The sequence below is a fragment of the Acanthopagrus latus genome, chromosome 21 (assembly GCF_904848185.1).
Source record: "Acanthopagrus latus isolate v.2019 chromosome 21, fAcaLat1.1, whole genome shotgun sequence".
Classification (NCBI taxonomy): domain Eukaryota; kingdom Metazoa; phylum Chordata; class Actinopteri; order Spariformes; family Sparidae; genus Acanthopagrus; species Acanthopagrus latus.
Window position 1 is genome coordinate 12,637,445 of NC_051059.1, and position 15,488 is coordinate 12,652,932.

Below are 15,488 nucleotides of genomic sequence, written 5' to 3' on the forward strand. Positions count from 1 at the left end.
ATAAAAGTCAAACATAGTTCCAGCATGGTGCATTTAGTTCAGAGGCAAGGGGTTAATCTTATAAACTGTATTACCCTGAATTTTCTGAATACATGTTTCACTCCCCCTATTATGATAGGCTTTTTCATTGGTTTACATCTATTGTTTAAAATAAATCAATGAAATGTGTTATTTACCTTATTCTGTTTAAAGCATACACCATGGCAACATCTCTTCTATCTGATCATAACATCAAGCCAATAAAGCTTCTGTCACTGTCTTCAGAGGCAGACAGAGAGCCAGATCAACTTACACACAATAAAAACACAGGGGATTTGGAGGTATTACAGTCTTACAGCAACAATGAAGTTTATGGAGCATTTTCTTCTCCATTTTCGCTGCTCGGATCGAGCCTTGAAAAACACGTCAAATCAGATTTATTTATAGTGCCTCCAACAACAGATTCCTTGCAAAGTGCTTACTCCACAGCAGAGGGCTTAAATACTAATGGAAACAAGAAAGTACAAATAAATCACAAATTTAAAGATGAGGCTAGAGCTTGTGCATGTATGTGTGTGTGTGTGTGTGTGTGTGTGTGTGTGTGTGTGTGTTTGTGTGTCTGTTTGTGCACGAGAGTGTGTGTGTGTGTGTGTGTGTGTGTGTGTGTGTGGCAAAGCTCAAAGTAATTACCGCTACACCTCATCTGTTCAACGCCAACCTTTCCACCGAACCAGACCTAAACACGTCTGCTGAACATCAGAATAAATGAGCAGCAGAGCCTTTGAACGTCTCTAATATTTAAAACTTCGCTGAGCAATAATTGTGGATTGATAGGAATTTAATTATTATTCTGGTTAATTAAAACAATTATTATTAGTTTTAATCAAGCACCAAGTGGAAAAAAAAATTACTTCTGACAAATTAATTAGTGAATGCAAATCTCTGCACTTGTGCATTCTCCTGCGTTGGCCAAAATTACCTGGAGACATGAAAAATTATGCAGACACACACGGAGACGCAACTCAACCACACGGCAGGGACACAAGCATGAATATTTTGTTTCCCCGTCATTTATGTTGTAGGTAAATTAAAAAAATAACCTTTAGGCCCTTGAAACAGGTGACGTAAATCACACACATTGTTAAATGTTGAGTTTAAAATATCTACAGTTAAAATATTTGTCAGCGGACAGTTGAGGGGTGACAAGAAACAAGGGGGGAGTGAGATGGGGATGGTTGTGTGACAAACATCACCCACGTGGTAGATAAAATGTAATGTGAAGTACTACTGAATTTTAAAAAGGATGCTTGAATTTTTTCCCCCCATTCAAACACTGACAGAGGCAGCAACCAGGCAAGACACTAGCGTTTTGGGGTTTTGGGTTTTTTAAAAAATATTCTGCAGGGAAACCTTCAGTCCTGGATCCTTGGTGCAAGAACTGCTCAGGAATGTGACAAACACAAGAGAATAAATTCGCATCTAATTTCCCAAGATCTCAAACCAAACGAGCATCCATGGAACATGCTGAAACATGTCAGATTTGTTACTCTAGAACGAGGCTTTCATATCTACAGAGGAAGACGGTCCTCTTCAGTGGAGTCCGACCAGTTTGTCCTCATCACAAAAGCGACCATGCAGGTCGACTGTGAAAGCAGACGTATTCATGTTTCCTGTTAGGTGGCAGCATCTAGTGGCTGTAGTTGTTATTACGGCAGCAAAGGAGGATTTATGCTGAGGTGGTACAAAGAGCGACAAAGCCCATTTCTGGAGGTGGTCAGGGATGGATGGTTGGGTCAAACCAAATCACAATGTTTTCCTAAACCTAACCAAATAATAAATATACATCTATAAGTCTGCTCGACTGTCGCTGGTGTGTTGCAACAGTCATGTTGTTTTGGGAGTCACAGGCAATCGACCTACTAAGATGTTTAAGGTATGAGGATGTGTTTGGAGTTGCATGGCCATGTTTTGTACAGTCGCCCAGAATGGAAAAACCAAACACTGGCCTTAAAGAGGTCCAACCATAGTTTCTACATTTCAAGTGGTCATGGGATGTCTGTTTGCTGAGCGGTCAAGGCGCATACCATCCCGCATAAAGGAACATTCCTATGTTGACATTGGCTGGGGACCTTTTTGCTTGTAATGCCCATCACTCTCTGTCCTCATTTCCTGTCTGTACTTTTGCATGATCAGTATGATGAAATTGAGGCAAAACAAGGATTTATGTCATATAAACTGTATATAATCATTTGATTATCAGAGTGATAGTATGGAATTATCATAGTAAGATCTATTAGACACCAGCTGCAGCGGCTCCAACATCCTTCTGTGTTACTGAAGTGTTTGTGTTGTTTATTGGCTTCCATCTTCTGCAACAACCTAATTTCCCTCAGGGCATCAAGAAAATGTCATCACCATTTTAATCACTTGATTGATCAAGCCATGTTTCATTTGCTTTCCATGGTGCCTAAACAGGTCTTGACTGTCTGTCCTCTGACTGTATGCGAGCACAGCTTATTGTGGCATACTTTAAATCACTTCACAAACTCTGCAATGAAATTTGAATGAGTCTTTTTATTCAGAAAAAAAAAAAGAAAAGACAAATGATTCAAAATGAACCATCAACTCCACAATCACATTTCTACTGCCAGCCTGTGCCAGACAGTGTGCCTCTTTGGAAAATGAGAACATCTTGCACAATATAACGGTTGAATTTTTGAAAAAATGGAAGTTGAACTTCTCATGACTTTTTTCAATCCCAATTGGGTATATAGAAATTTGGAACAGGGCTCCTCAATATCTTCCATTTGTATTCCCATATTTTTATCTGCTTTGCATGATTTTTTACTGTAGGACCTCAATGTCCAATTCTAGTCACTTCCAGTCTTTCCAATAACTACCCAACCTGATTGAACCACCCACTCTGCTACCTCCCACACTCGTCCCTGAGGGAGGATACACGCTGCTGAGAAGTTTGGGAGAGGGAGACTGAGAAGCAGGACAGCTGGTGTGTAGGACTTCAGTAACACAATAACACTTGGCATTATATGGTAAATCATCCAATGGGGTGCTCCTGCCAAGCTTCAGCTGGCCAATTTTTGTTTCCATATGCATGAAAAGATAGAGAAAAGGTGAGGAGGATATGCTGGGCAGCGCTGAACTTGTTGACAGCCATAAGGACGTGAGTATGGCTCTTGATTAATTGGTGGATTAGAACAAAAAGATTTTATCAGACACAATTCAACAGCTTTCATGGGGAAGTGGTTGAGACACTCAAGAGTTTAGTTGAACTTTTGGTGACAATCACAGGGAAATTGGATATTTCCAAAGCTCTTTTTACATTTTTTTTTTCTTCTACCAATTCACTGAAAAATAGCTTGATTTTAAAAACAGTTCCAAACACGTCGTGTTTCTATCTTGAAAGTGAAGAGAAATATTGCGAGAACTAGTCATTGGTTCAAACTACAAACTCTGTATATATGAACAAAGCCACGGGGCCTGAAAAGTGAAGTCGATGTGGAAGTGGCTTAAACCAGCATTCTTTCTTGTTGCCAGCAGGGACAGATTCTATTGGTTCCAAAAAGAAGTCTGGTTGGATGTAAGTTTATGAGAAAGCACGCTACTTCTCACTGGACTGATCACCTCAGTTTCTAATGAGTTTATAGTCTTAGACTCTAGTTTCAAACGTACACAGCATGATGCCATTTTTTGAATAACGGTCCCACTGAGTTAAATAGCAGATAAAGCAGGGTATGCTGTTGAGCAGCTTCTTAATGATTGACAGGTCGCTACCACAGCATGACCTTGGGTTTTCACAGTAGGATAAAATCAGGATATCCTCCCCAGATATATCCAGGTATTAAAATATTGTCACCTCTGGCTCTCAAAAAAACCAAAAAAAAAACAAGATGGTGACGGCCAAAACATTCTAACACGAGGTCTCAAAAATGGTGATCTAGGATTTCCGGACAACCAACCTCATGTGGTCATGTGAGCATTTACAAGCATGTCCCCAAAAAATCGTAAAACGGCACCTTTAAACTAAAGATTGCTCCATGTTTTAAAATGTCACACTTTGTCCAGCTCGTTAAATAATACAGATAAACACCAATACATGTATGAGTTTGTTTAAAAGCTGAAAATAATAAGCCCCAGACATCCACAAAAAAATGACTCAAAACACAAATTAACGCATGATTTTCAAAGATGCCTTGACAAAAAAGGAAAAAAAGTCATCTTGACGAAGAGTCTTGGTTTAGAGGCTGCGTTGAGAGCTCGTTCACTTGTAGTGTTTGTGGTGGGCGTGTGTGGGGCCTAGCTGGAGAAGTTTGGAGGAGGCACTTCACAGAAGAACAACACCGGCAGAAGCTTCACTTCCAGCTGTCAGCGAGGTAATGCTGCTGCAGCAGACGCGGTGTTTTGGGACCGGGCCTGTTCCTCCTCAGAAGCAGTGAGTGTGACAGCTGTAGAAATCCCACAGCCAGGTACGCCGCAAAACTCCTGATCAACGTGCGCACATACACACTCGCAGGCTATGTTCCCCTTTTGCCCATTAATATTACATGCGGCAGACTTTGGCATAATGTACACTCACTTATCATTGATTTGCTCTCTCTCTCTTTCTATCTCCCAGCCCGCCTCCCCCGTTGGGCTTTGAGATGCTAACCTGTAAATAATAAAACTTTTGCGCTGCTGGTGACATTTGGCGCTCTTGAAGGAGGGAAGGGAAGAGCGGAGGAGGCCGGAGGGGGGAGAGCTTGATGAAATTGAACCCTTTCCTGCGTCATGAATATTTTCCACATCACCAGGAGGATGCGGAGACTTATCAGTGCTGTTTGTGCCCCGGCTTCAGTGTAATTCACAGTCTCCACCAGGAAGAAGCTCGTGTCTCGATCGGTATTTAAGCGGTCTGCAGGACATAAAAATGAAAAGGGGCAAGGCGGCGAACTGGGAGGGCTGAGCCGCACGCACGCGCTCAATCTGCTAAGTAGGTGAGCTGCAGTTGGCATTGGTGAATTACTGAGAGTCAGTTGTTGTACTGCCGCAGCAAAAAAAAAAAAAAAGTATGGGATGAGAGAATGACCTACATAATGAGGAGTGGAGCTTGGGTGATGAGGCTTTTATGGAGTGACAGCTGTTCTACCTGCCGTCGTCACCTTGACAGTGCAAAGGGACTCATCAATAAATCCCAAACTAATGAGTGTCATTGTAGTTTATAGCATGAGAGAACGGTGACAACGTTTTCCCACATGTCTGCCATATTAAGCGCACCCTCAACCACCCCCACAACCAATTTATGACAAAGATTTTTTAGCTTATCCAGCACTACTGCGGGTATCATCATTTTTCGAAGCCACCACTGGTCCCGGTGGACTTGAGTGGGAAGTGTCACTCACTGAAAAACTTTACTGGGGGAGAGGAGAGACTACTTCCTCATTTTCAGCTCAACTGTGCCAATGCCCAGGTGCTCTTTTCAGGTGCTACAGTATGCACTTTGTCTGACTGAGAGAGACAGGTCTGTGTCTGGCTTTCCTATCATCTCTGGCTGCTCTTTGCCTCAGTGTCAGCAGACTGAGCCTTCCTTCCTGTCAGTCTGCCGGAGCTGATGATGAATTATAAAAGGGCCTGCTCTCCCAGAGAATACAGATGTTTCCACGCACACACACACACGCACACCTCGTCTCTTTCGTACTGGATGGTGCTCTACACTGTGAAAATCCTTATCGCGCTTGCGATACAGTCGTCGGAATACGAGGACTTAATATGCGAGCTCAATGAGAAAGCAGGGGCTAATTAACTTGAATGCAAACACGTTTGGCTTCTGCAGCTTTTCATCTTAGAGAGGGCTTCTGTTTGCAATATTTCTTTGACTGCTGATCTGCATATGCATATTTTTTGAATGAAATATGGAATGCTCTTAATGACTGTGGGACAATTATAGAAGTCATAATGATACAGTTGAAATCTTTTCATTGCTGTTAAAGTGGCTCTTTTTTTTGTGAACTGAAGCCCTGTAGGGCACTCGGCACTTGGCAGGCTGTTTGGTTTTGAGTGTTTGACTCGGTGGTCACTTTTTACCAGGTGCAACACACACAGAAAAGCGCCAAGCGGCCACAGCCTGATTGGTATGCCGTCTCTTTTCTAAAGTAAGAGCAAACAGAGGGGTTGTTTTAATTGAGACACTGAGGAAGAGAGGCAATGCACTAATAAACAGGTAATTATGCAACTCCCAGCTCCGCCAAAGCAGATTGTGAATCCATTAAGGCCTCTTCGCAAAAAAAAAAAAAAAAAACGCCTCCTCCTTTTTTTTCTTCCTCTGCTGATTTTTTTTCCTCTAAAGTGGTACGCAAAATCCCCACGCATGCAGCCCTGTTGTGTGGGAGAGAGGCTCCCGACGCAAAAAAAAAAAAAAAAATCATAACAATTAACCATCAATCAGACTTAACCTCTGGGGTCACGGTAAGTGCTCCTCGCCCCTGTGAATCTGCCGGCCAGATTAACACAGTGACAAAATGTGCCTGTACATGTCAGCTAATCCATTTATTTATTCAGCTCCCTCCCAGACTGCCTGATTAATCGCTCCCACACCACCGATGGAAGGAAGAGAGGAAACAGACAGCGAGAGAAAACGCGCTGCTCTGCGCGCTCAGAGGTCCATCAGTGTGTGTCGGGGTGTGTGTGTGTGTGCGCGCACACAGTGTGTGTGTGTGTGTGTGTGTGTGTGTGTGTAGTGAGCAGTACCAGATTCCCCTGAACGCACACTTGACTGAGCATCAAAGAGCAGTTTGCGAAAGCGTATGTAAACAACGACGGGGATGTTCGGAGAGATATTCGCCAAACACCTGCACACATCCATCTCTCCGAACAGACAGACAGCTTTAAATTCTCACCGCCCACACATTCACACCCAGAGTGCTTTAGCAATTTTTAGAAAGTTTGTATTCTTACCTTGAGTGGCGATGTAGTGATTTGGCCTGTGGTAGCCCTGCGAAAAGGAAAAAAAAGAGAGGAACAAGACTATGAGAATCACTTCACTTTCCTCCCACTCGTAAAATAGAGCAGCTGTGTGGCGAGGCCATTTCTCTCAGGAAATTACACGCCGTCTTTGATTTTCAATCTGTTTTCTGACAATGCTGGTTGACCTCTCGCATGCAAACTCAGTTAGTCTCAAACTTGCAAAATCAACTTTACATACAGTACATCACTGCACAGAACTGATTTAAAACGTATAGAGTGCCAGTAAAGACCTTTCTGCAGCAGAAATTGAAGTCCCCCTCCAGTCATAAATGTGCTTTTTGTCTTGTTCATAAAGTGAATATATCAAAATGTCTCAATAATGGCTAGGCACCTGAAAGGTTCAGTCAAAGGACCCTTTTCACTTACAGAGCGAAAGTAAGCTGGTCATTACGTTATAATTTGGGTGTAAAGCACTCTTTCTCTTCTCCTTTTATTTCCTGGCATCACAAGGAACTTCACTCCAACATTAACACTTAGTTGAGATCAACAAATTTCTCGGGTCATGTTGGCAGCTGCCCATGATGCACCTCTGACATCAAGTAACAGCAAATTAAATGTTCATTCTTGCTGTTTCACTATGTAATGGAGAGTATTTTGGAAATAAAATATGGTTATCACTGGCTATGTTAAGATAAACATGATTAGTGGCTGGGCCTTAGGAAACTTTCCCCTTATGGCTGCCCCTGGATATATGTGTGGAGTTTGACACCAGAGGGCAATTTTTACATTCACTGAAGACATTTTGTCTGTACTCATTTACATTTTAAGAGGTGGGCGTTTGTGATATCACAAATAGTTTAACCTAGTTTGCATTTTCATATGTTTTCATGTGCGAATTATACTATATTCTGCAACACACTAAAGGATTTCTGTATACCTAAATGCATGCGTGAAGGGGATGTTTTGACATCACCTTAAGAGGTATTGTTTGGAAAATGTGTGCCGCTCTCCAGAAACACTGCGCATGTTGAGGCTGCCAGCTGTTTGCTACTGTACACCCATTTGGTTTCTTTGTTTTCGACAATCTGACTGAGTGAGGGGAAAAAAAAAAAAAAAAAAAGCGCGACTGAGAGCCGGTGATGGATGCAGCTGGATGCACGATGCATAAACACTCTCCATCACACACTCTACATGCAGAACACCTCTGGAGTAAGCAGCCAAAGTGTTGATAATCCCCAAGATACAACTAACAGCACTGATCTCCACAACAGGCCCCTAGTCTCACGGCTTACTCTAATCCCTTCAAGTTTTATTTGTCCAATTCCTTGTCTTCTCTCCAGAGATATGAGGCAGGAAACAAAACATTAGGACTTAAAGGCTCTTCCCAGGCCCTGCCTCCTCTTGATTGTCTTCTCTCCCCCCCTCCACCCCACCCCTGCTGCTCTGCTTATCTCCCTCATATTCAATTTAACTTGGACTGTGATTAACGCTCCTCCAATGAAGGGAGAAAGACACAAAGGATATTTTGCTCACTCTCTCTCTCATCCACGGGGCTCTTTCAGCTATTCAACTGTCCTCCATTTTTAATGACTTCTTTATCTCTGGACTGAGGAGGAGATTTGTTTGTGCTTTCATGTAAGTTCTGTCAAGTAAAGTGGAGGCCCAGTACGCCCGCCGGATTAGGGGGGGGAGAGACGGGAAGAAAGGAAGGCCCTGACAGTGACTGTCAGGTGAGTAGAGCTTACTATAAATGGACTTGCGGCTTTTCAGACACATGTTACATTAGGTACACAAGAGCGTTTCATCGTGAGCAGCACAAAGAGATAAATGCTAAAATGTCCATGTTGAAATTGTTAATTGAACAGGTCTTGTTTCCAGGGATGTGTAATTTACTGAAGGAGAATTCAATATGTGTTAGGGTCTCTGTATTTTGCTGCATTGCTTATTTTAATGATCATTTATATTAATTCTTTCCAGTAACAGCGGGGTGTAGTGTGTCTAAAATATGCATAATGAAGTGTTTCTGCCTAAGGGCATGAATCTGTATTTTCAGGCTGAATATCATTAGATAGCCCACTTCTGCTGATCTGGGGTATCAACCCTAACACCTACAAAATGCATTCATATACTGCTTATTTGCTTTGCCAAATGCACTTTAGAGAATAAAAAGCCTTTATTATGCTCACTGGCAATGTTTCATTTATGATCCAGAAAGTGAAACATCCTTCATGGAAGTCATTATGGGGAAGCCGGGCAGGATTAGTAACAGAGCATAGTGAGAAACTGCCCCAAGGCCCCAGACCACAAGGGGTTTTTCCAAAGCCTCAGATTTATTATCTAGTTTTTATTTATTGTTTTTCAGTAATTAGAATCAGAATTTATTGAGAAAACATACAAACAAGGATTTATTGTCATTTTTTCCCCTCACAGTTTTCTTATACAACTAGGAACAACTGGACAAATAGGGTAAAGGAAGATAAAAAATAAAAAACCGTGAATGCCCAGGACTGTGCTATACAACAGCATTTGAAATGCAGGTCAGTACATTATACTAAAAACACCACGGCCAAGAGTCTGTATACAAACCAGCTATTCCATATGTTTTAAACACTGCAAAGAAATAAAGAATAAATACTGGATAAATAAGTTAACATAATGTGGACGGATCATGTATGTATGTATATGCAAAATGCATCAAGCAGGATGTATACATGCATATAATGTACATGATCCGTCCACATTATGTTAACTTATTTATCCAGTATTCATTTTTTATTTCTTTGATAATGATGTGTACGGGTTAAAAATAGTGCATTTTAAGCTGTAATAATATATTATATAGTGGTTATGAGTTGATGCTTTGGTGTTGCAGGTTTCATACTGTCACTTGTTTTAGGGTAATTTGTCATTTATTGCATATTTTGTGACGAAGCGCAAATAATGCACCATAAAAACTATTTTTTCTTCTCTATGTCTGGTTTTACCATTTCAGGCCTCAGATAAAACATCATGAGGAGAAATAAATCAGTCTCTAGTTGGATTATATGCATATCATATATTTGCAAGGCTATCAAGAAGGTATGGGTAGGAAAGGAGTGTAACGCCTGCACACTGACCCCATGCCAAAGAAGTTCAATTAAGACAATGCTTCAATCAGGTCAGACTGTTTGGCTATGTGATAATAAAATATTGAATTTATTGACCCATACCTCAATTTGAAAACAACTAGTGTCAGAGATTTGACTCAGTGTTGTTTGCTGTTGTGTTGCCTTCTGGCTCTTCTTTTAATTGTAATGACAGGGTATTATACTGTCAAAAAGCTTTAATAAGAAATATCAGAATTTACTTGTGGAGCATTTATGGAACAACTCAGTGACATTGTAAAGAAAAAGTCACTGTTTCCACTGTTTCACACATTTCATCATCTGAGGTTAAATGCTTCGGTAAGTGTGCAGAGCATCTATCAGTAAATAGCCATGACACATGCTAAAATGCAGAAGGCTTTGTCGAATGTCGAATGTCCAAAACCCCCCACTTGTTCTGTATTGTTCTTTAAGACAGATCAGTTTCCATTTTTGCAATTTCTAGAGACAACATGGCCTCTATGCTAAACTTGTCCATTACAAAACAAATCATGCTTTAGTTGCCAGGAGCAGCTAAAACCTCATAAAATATGTTGATGTAATGCACAACGTTCAGTGCTGACAAAACTGCAGTCTTATTAACATGAAACAGTTTCATATGAATGCAATCATTAGGCGACATTAAGGGTTCACCTAAGTGACTTGATTGCGGCGCCCATGGGTCAACTCTGTTTTAACTTCAGTTCACACTGCACAACCCCAGCAAGCCTCTCTGTAGCACAGCAGCACAACCCTGCAGACAACAAGCTATTACACTATGTTTCCTCGCCTCCTAAATGCTTATGAAAATACTCAATCAGCTGCCACGAAAAAAGAAACATACCCCGGCTGGTTCTGCTTACTCGTACATGACTCGAAATAATCGGCAGTATAATGGAGTACAATAACAAACACAGTGGGAAATGTTCTACACATAAGAGTTTATTGGGCAGGACAAGCTTCGAGATGGGTTAAAAAGCTTTCTGAAGAGCAAAAACATCATTACCCATCTGCCTGCATTTTCTGCTAAGTACTTTTTCAATGAAGCTGGCAGAGCAGTGGAAATCCTTTTCAATCAGGAGCCTTTTTAATATGCGTATATTCTTATCTTATAATGGGGCCCCTCGCTATTGTGAGAGTCTTCTCCGCAGCGCCCCTTTCCGCAGCATAATGGGCTATAAACTGAATAGTGGGAAAGGTAAATAATTTAAGCCCCCTGCATTTGCCGTGGCACACCTTGCATTATGAATTTATGTTTGAAGGCGTAACAAGAGATTACAAATTACCGCATTAGAGGGGCGGGGGAAGAGAAGATGGGGTGAGGGAGTGAGAGATCTCTCCTGAGAAGAAAACCACTTAGGACGTCAGGTACATCACCAGGCCATTACACATGGAGCGGAAGCATCTGCTCGAAGAGGCCGATGAGCTCCTGTGTCTGGTCACATCCCTGCTACTAACCCTGCTATCAACAGCAAATCAGGTCAGGTCTATATTGTGCGAGGTAAGTGGGTTGGATCTGTTTTCGACGGGAGGCATGTCTCACGCCACTTTTTAATGACTCTTACTGAGTGTAAAGGTGTGCGCAGTCACTCGAGTTGCATGTAAGTGCTGTGCTGCGTGTACTCTCCTGTGGTAAGATGTTTAACAGAACCTCTGTATAAAACTGCTGCGTCTACTATTCACTAGTCCATCTGTGATAGTTTTCAAGTGTCTAACAGCAGAGAGGAAGGAAGCTGCTTTATGTGGAGGTGAGACTGAGAAGCAGCTCTGATCTTTTCTCGACTGTCCTCACCAGAAAATGACAACGTTGGCTACGTGTTTCAAACGACCAGATATGACGATGCAAAAAGCAGCAGTTTGTGACAAAGCCTATTAGGAAGGAGACTGATGTGTGGAATATGAATTAACCCTCCAAGACCTCGACAATGTCATCCGTTATGTTTTACTAACATTTCTATTAACTCTCATTTTTAGACACATCTATGTGGTCAGTAAGTTAAATAAAGGATTACACCAGTTTTTCACAAAAAAAAAAAAAATGCCACGGATAACAAAATAATATAAATAGCTGTAACTCAGTAAGGTAAGGTCAGATGCAGACAACTATTTCAATTAATAAATAACTCTGACGAAGTTATCAGTAAATGTTGAAACTGTTTTTTGTTTAAATCTGGTAAATTCCTCCATTCTCAGACAAGGCAAATGTAAAACCAGGATTTTGAATGAGCCGGACTGAGACGTAACTTTCCCCTGAATCAAACTGTGGATGCCGACTGCAAGAATAGGTTAGGAAAAAACAAAACAATTACAGAGAAGAGTCAGGCACCCAAACATTTGTTTCAGCTTTTCTAAGGTTTAGGGAAAGATGCTGCTCTGTAGTCAGGTGGTACGGTAGAGGATATTTCTGTATCGCTTGCCAGACTGCAGCAGGGTGAAAACGCTGGGCGGTTTTTAATCACCCGCTGTAGAGCCTTCTTGTCCTACAACGTGCAGTAATCAGGCCAGTTTCCAGTCAGGATGCTTTCTATTGTTCCTCTATAAAAGTTAACAACACCTTGGCACGGGAAATTTGCTGACTTAGCTGACTTTTCTGAGGATATAATGACGCTTCTGAGCATGACAGATTGACTGTGAGGTTGATTTTCAGGAAGCTAAATGTGAATCTGGACCATAAAGCAAGCAAAAAACATGGATTTTAATGACAGCAATATAATCTGGGGATGACCTTCTTCTCATTTAGGTTGTTGCATCTTGTTTCTTTTGACAGATGGAAGTTAATAATAGTCATGTAAAAAACAAAGCAACACAAGAGTCGCAGTAGCCAAACTAATCATTTGGACTCATTTTATCTGTTTGTGTATCAGCTTTGCTATGAAGATGTGAAGTTTTTTTTTTTTTTTTTTTAAAGTTTTCTTCATTATATCATTTTAACTTTTTAATGAATTAATCATCCATGGAACTTCTCCCCCTTTTTTCGTCTCATTTTAAGCTCTCACAACGTGTTCGTGCTGTTGTTCAAAGCAAGGTCCAAAACTATAACCTCAGTTTCCCCTTGAGTGCTGGTTTGCCTTTTCTCTCTCCCAGTGCTGTCAGCCTCTGATCTTCATTCCTCTTAATATATCCAATGAACAGAGTGCTACAGCAGCCCTCTAAAGTTGAATATAAAGGCACTGTATGTGTGTGTGTGTGTGTGTGTGTGTGTGTGTGCGTGCGTGCGCACGTGCGTGTGTGTGTCTGTACGTGTGTGTGGATATGATGGGCAGGCAGTAGGGGCTGCTTTGTCCCTCAGGCCCCCCGCGACGGCGGCACCAGCGCCCTCTCTCTCCCCGAGAGGAAGCGCAGTGACCTTTGCGTTGGTGGCGCTGGCTGGTGTGTGTACTTACATCAACGTAATTTGCATTAATGTAATCGGAGCTCTGTTCCCCCTCCAGGGCCTGCAGCCTGACACGGGAGTGATCATCTGGAAGAGAGGCGGAGAGGAAGAAACCAGCGTTGAATTAATCATATTAACGAGGGCAACAGGAGAAGAAAGGGAGGAGAGGGTCGGAGGGATAGACAGTAAAAACAGAGGAGGAGGTGACAGAATGACCAGACTGGCATCATCATACTGTGGCACAAATGAAAACAGAGTAATAGTAATGCAACATGGCTGATAGATGGCTGCTGTCATGTGATTGAACCTGTATGTCAAACACAGTGCATACATCCCAAGTCTCTTATATGGCATCCATGATTCCTTCATTTGCGCCCTTCCTCAAAAAGTCCACACGTTCGCTTCTCAATCAGAAGTACAGATACTTGTGTAAAAAAAGACTTGGTAAAAGTAGGAGTATTACTTCAACTTCTTTACTCAAGTAATAAAGATACATAAAAAAGTATCCCTCTGAAAGACATTTCTACTGGCCACTTCTACATAAACCTAACTGAACCCTCACGTTGTACTAATATGAATCAAAGACTGTTAAACTCAGAGGTTGAATCAGTAGGATTTATCCAAGCTGTTTGTTGCAGCACCAGAAAGATAGCTGATTTTTGAGTGTCATCCTAAAGCGTTAAATACCGCCATTTTGGGTTAGTCAAGCACCCCGAGTCATGTGCAATATGCACTGATAGGTTGAAATCAGTCTTGCGATGTTGGAGAGGCAACAACATGTATTGATGCAAAACAAATATAATTGATAAAGCCCCTTTAATGCATTGACAGATTGTATTAGTATTTGTAGTGTTTGTACTTCATCCCTTCCCACCTCTGCTTTTCATTCAGCCCTCCAACCGAAGACGGAGAGACGCAAGGAAACCATGCAAAGACAGAGGATCTGTGGAAATGAATTTTTAAGAGTTTAATGAGACGCCTTTTCCCTCTAAAGCGCCCCATGGAGCGACATGCGCCATCTCCTTCAAATGTGTTTGATGGAGTAGCGGAGAATCGTTCAACGGAAAGTCTTCTGGGAAGGTTGCTTGTGTGTGTCATTGTTCATGGGTCGCCAGAGATTCCTCCTCGCTGGCCGGAGCACACAACGGTGCAGAGTGACGGCCGGCAAGACGGAGGACCAGAATGACTCCCAGCAAAGGCGAGGAGTGAGGAAAGAGACTTGGAATGTACCCCGTGATGCTGCTGTCAGTTTGCAACCTTGATAATATTAAATAAGAAATTATGTGAAACTTGCTTAATGGAAGACCTTATAAACCTTCATTGATGTAATATAAAAGACACTGAAGTTTAGATAAGCACTTCGAATTCCTTGCAAAATCAAAATTCAGCATCTTGTATAAACACTGCAGAGGCAACGTGTTCCGTGCCATATGCTGGCACAACTTATTTCTCACAACAGAAAAGACACTGCCGAAAGATAAATATAAAAGTAGATTGAAAAGGTCAAAGCTGCTCTCGTTGGCTGATAATAAAACTCTGTTTGAGCAGCTTACAGTTATCCAGAGTCACAGGCCTGGCCAATAAATCAGCCTGAAGAATGGGGACAGCACACACACACAAGAAAAAAAAAAAAAATAAAAAACTTATGAGCGCTCAGGAGGTGCTTTGTACACACATGCAATAATATTCCCATATCGGTTCTTCATGCGGTTCTCATCCTTCTTGGCAGAGTCCCACGGCGCAGACTGTCCTTCAAAAAAGCTCTGAAAAGACAGAAAACAGAGAGAAGGGAGATGAAATATGGTGTCATGTGTGAGCACTCTAAATGATAACCAGGCTAAAGCAAAACATAGCCTCCCTTTTTCAGCTCTCCAAAAAAAGGAAGGGGACATTCGCAATAGAGAGAAAAACAGAGAGCGGGAGAGAGAGAGAGATATTCACGTTGTTATTAGACATGAAACGCAGAGAGGCTGGTGGATCCCGGGGAGCTGTGTCAAACAGGGAGTGCCATTAGGGCAGAGGCGGTGGGTGTCACGCTCAAACCTCTTCCCCTGCAC

The 15,488-nt window shown here is 41.9% G+C and overlaps 1 protein-coding gene across 13 annotated transcripts in view; it reads right to left on the reverse strand.

Annotated features, from left to right (window-relative positions):
- Positions 1–15,488, reverse strand: part of LOC119011576 (receptor-type tyrosine-protein phosphatase mu-like) — a 173,480-nt gene that overhangs the window by 20,068 nt on the left and 137,924 nt on the right. For all 13 annotated transcript variants that reach the window (XM_037084819.1, XM_037084817.1, XM_037084818.1 and 10 more), the window contains 3 exons: positions 15,107–15,194; positions 13,442–13,518; positions 6,928–6,964 (listed from right to left, as the gene is read on the reverse strand). In XM_037084819.1, coding sequence (XP_036940714.1) covers positions 6,928–6,964; positions 13,442–13,518; positions 15,107–15,194 — 202 coding nt within the window. The remainder of the gene's footprint in view (positions 1–6,927; positions 6,965–13,441; positions 13,519–15,106; positions 15,195–15,488) is intronic.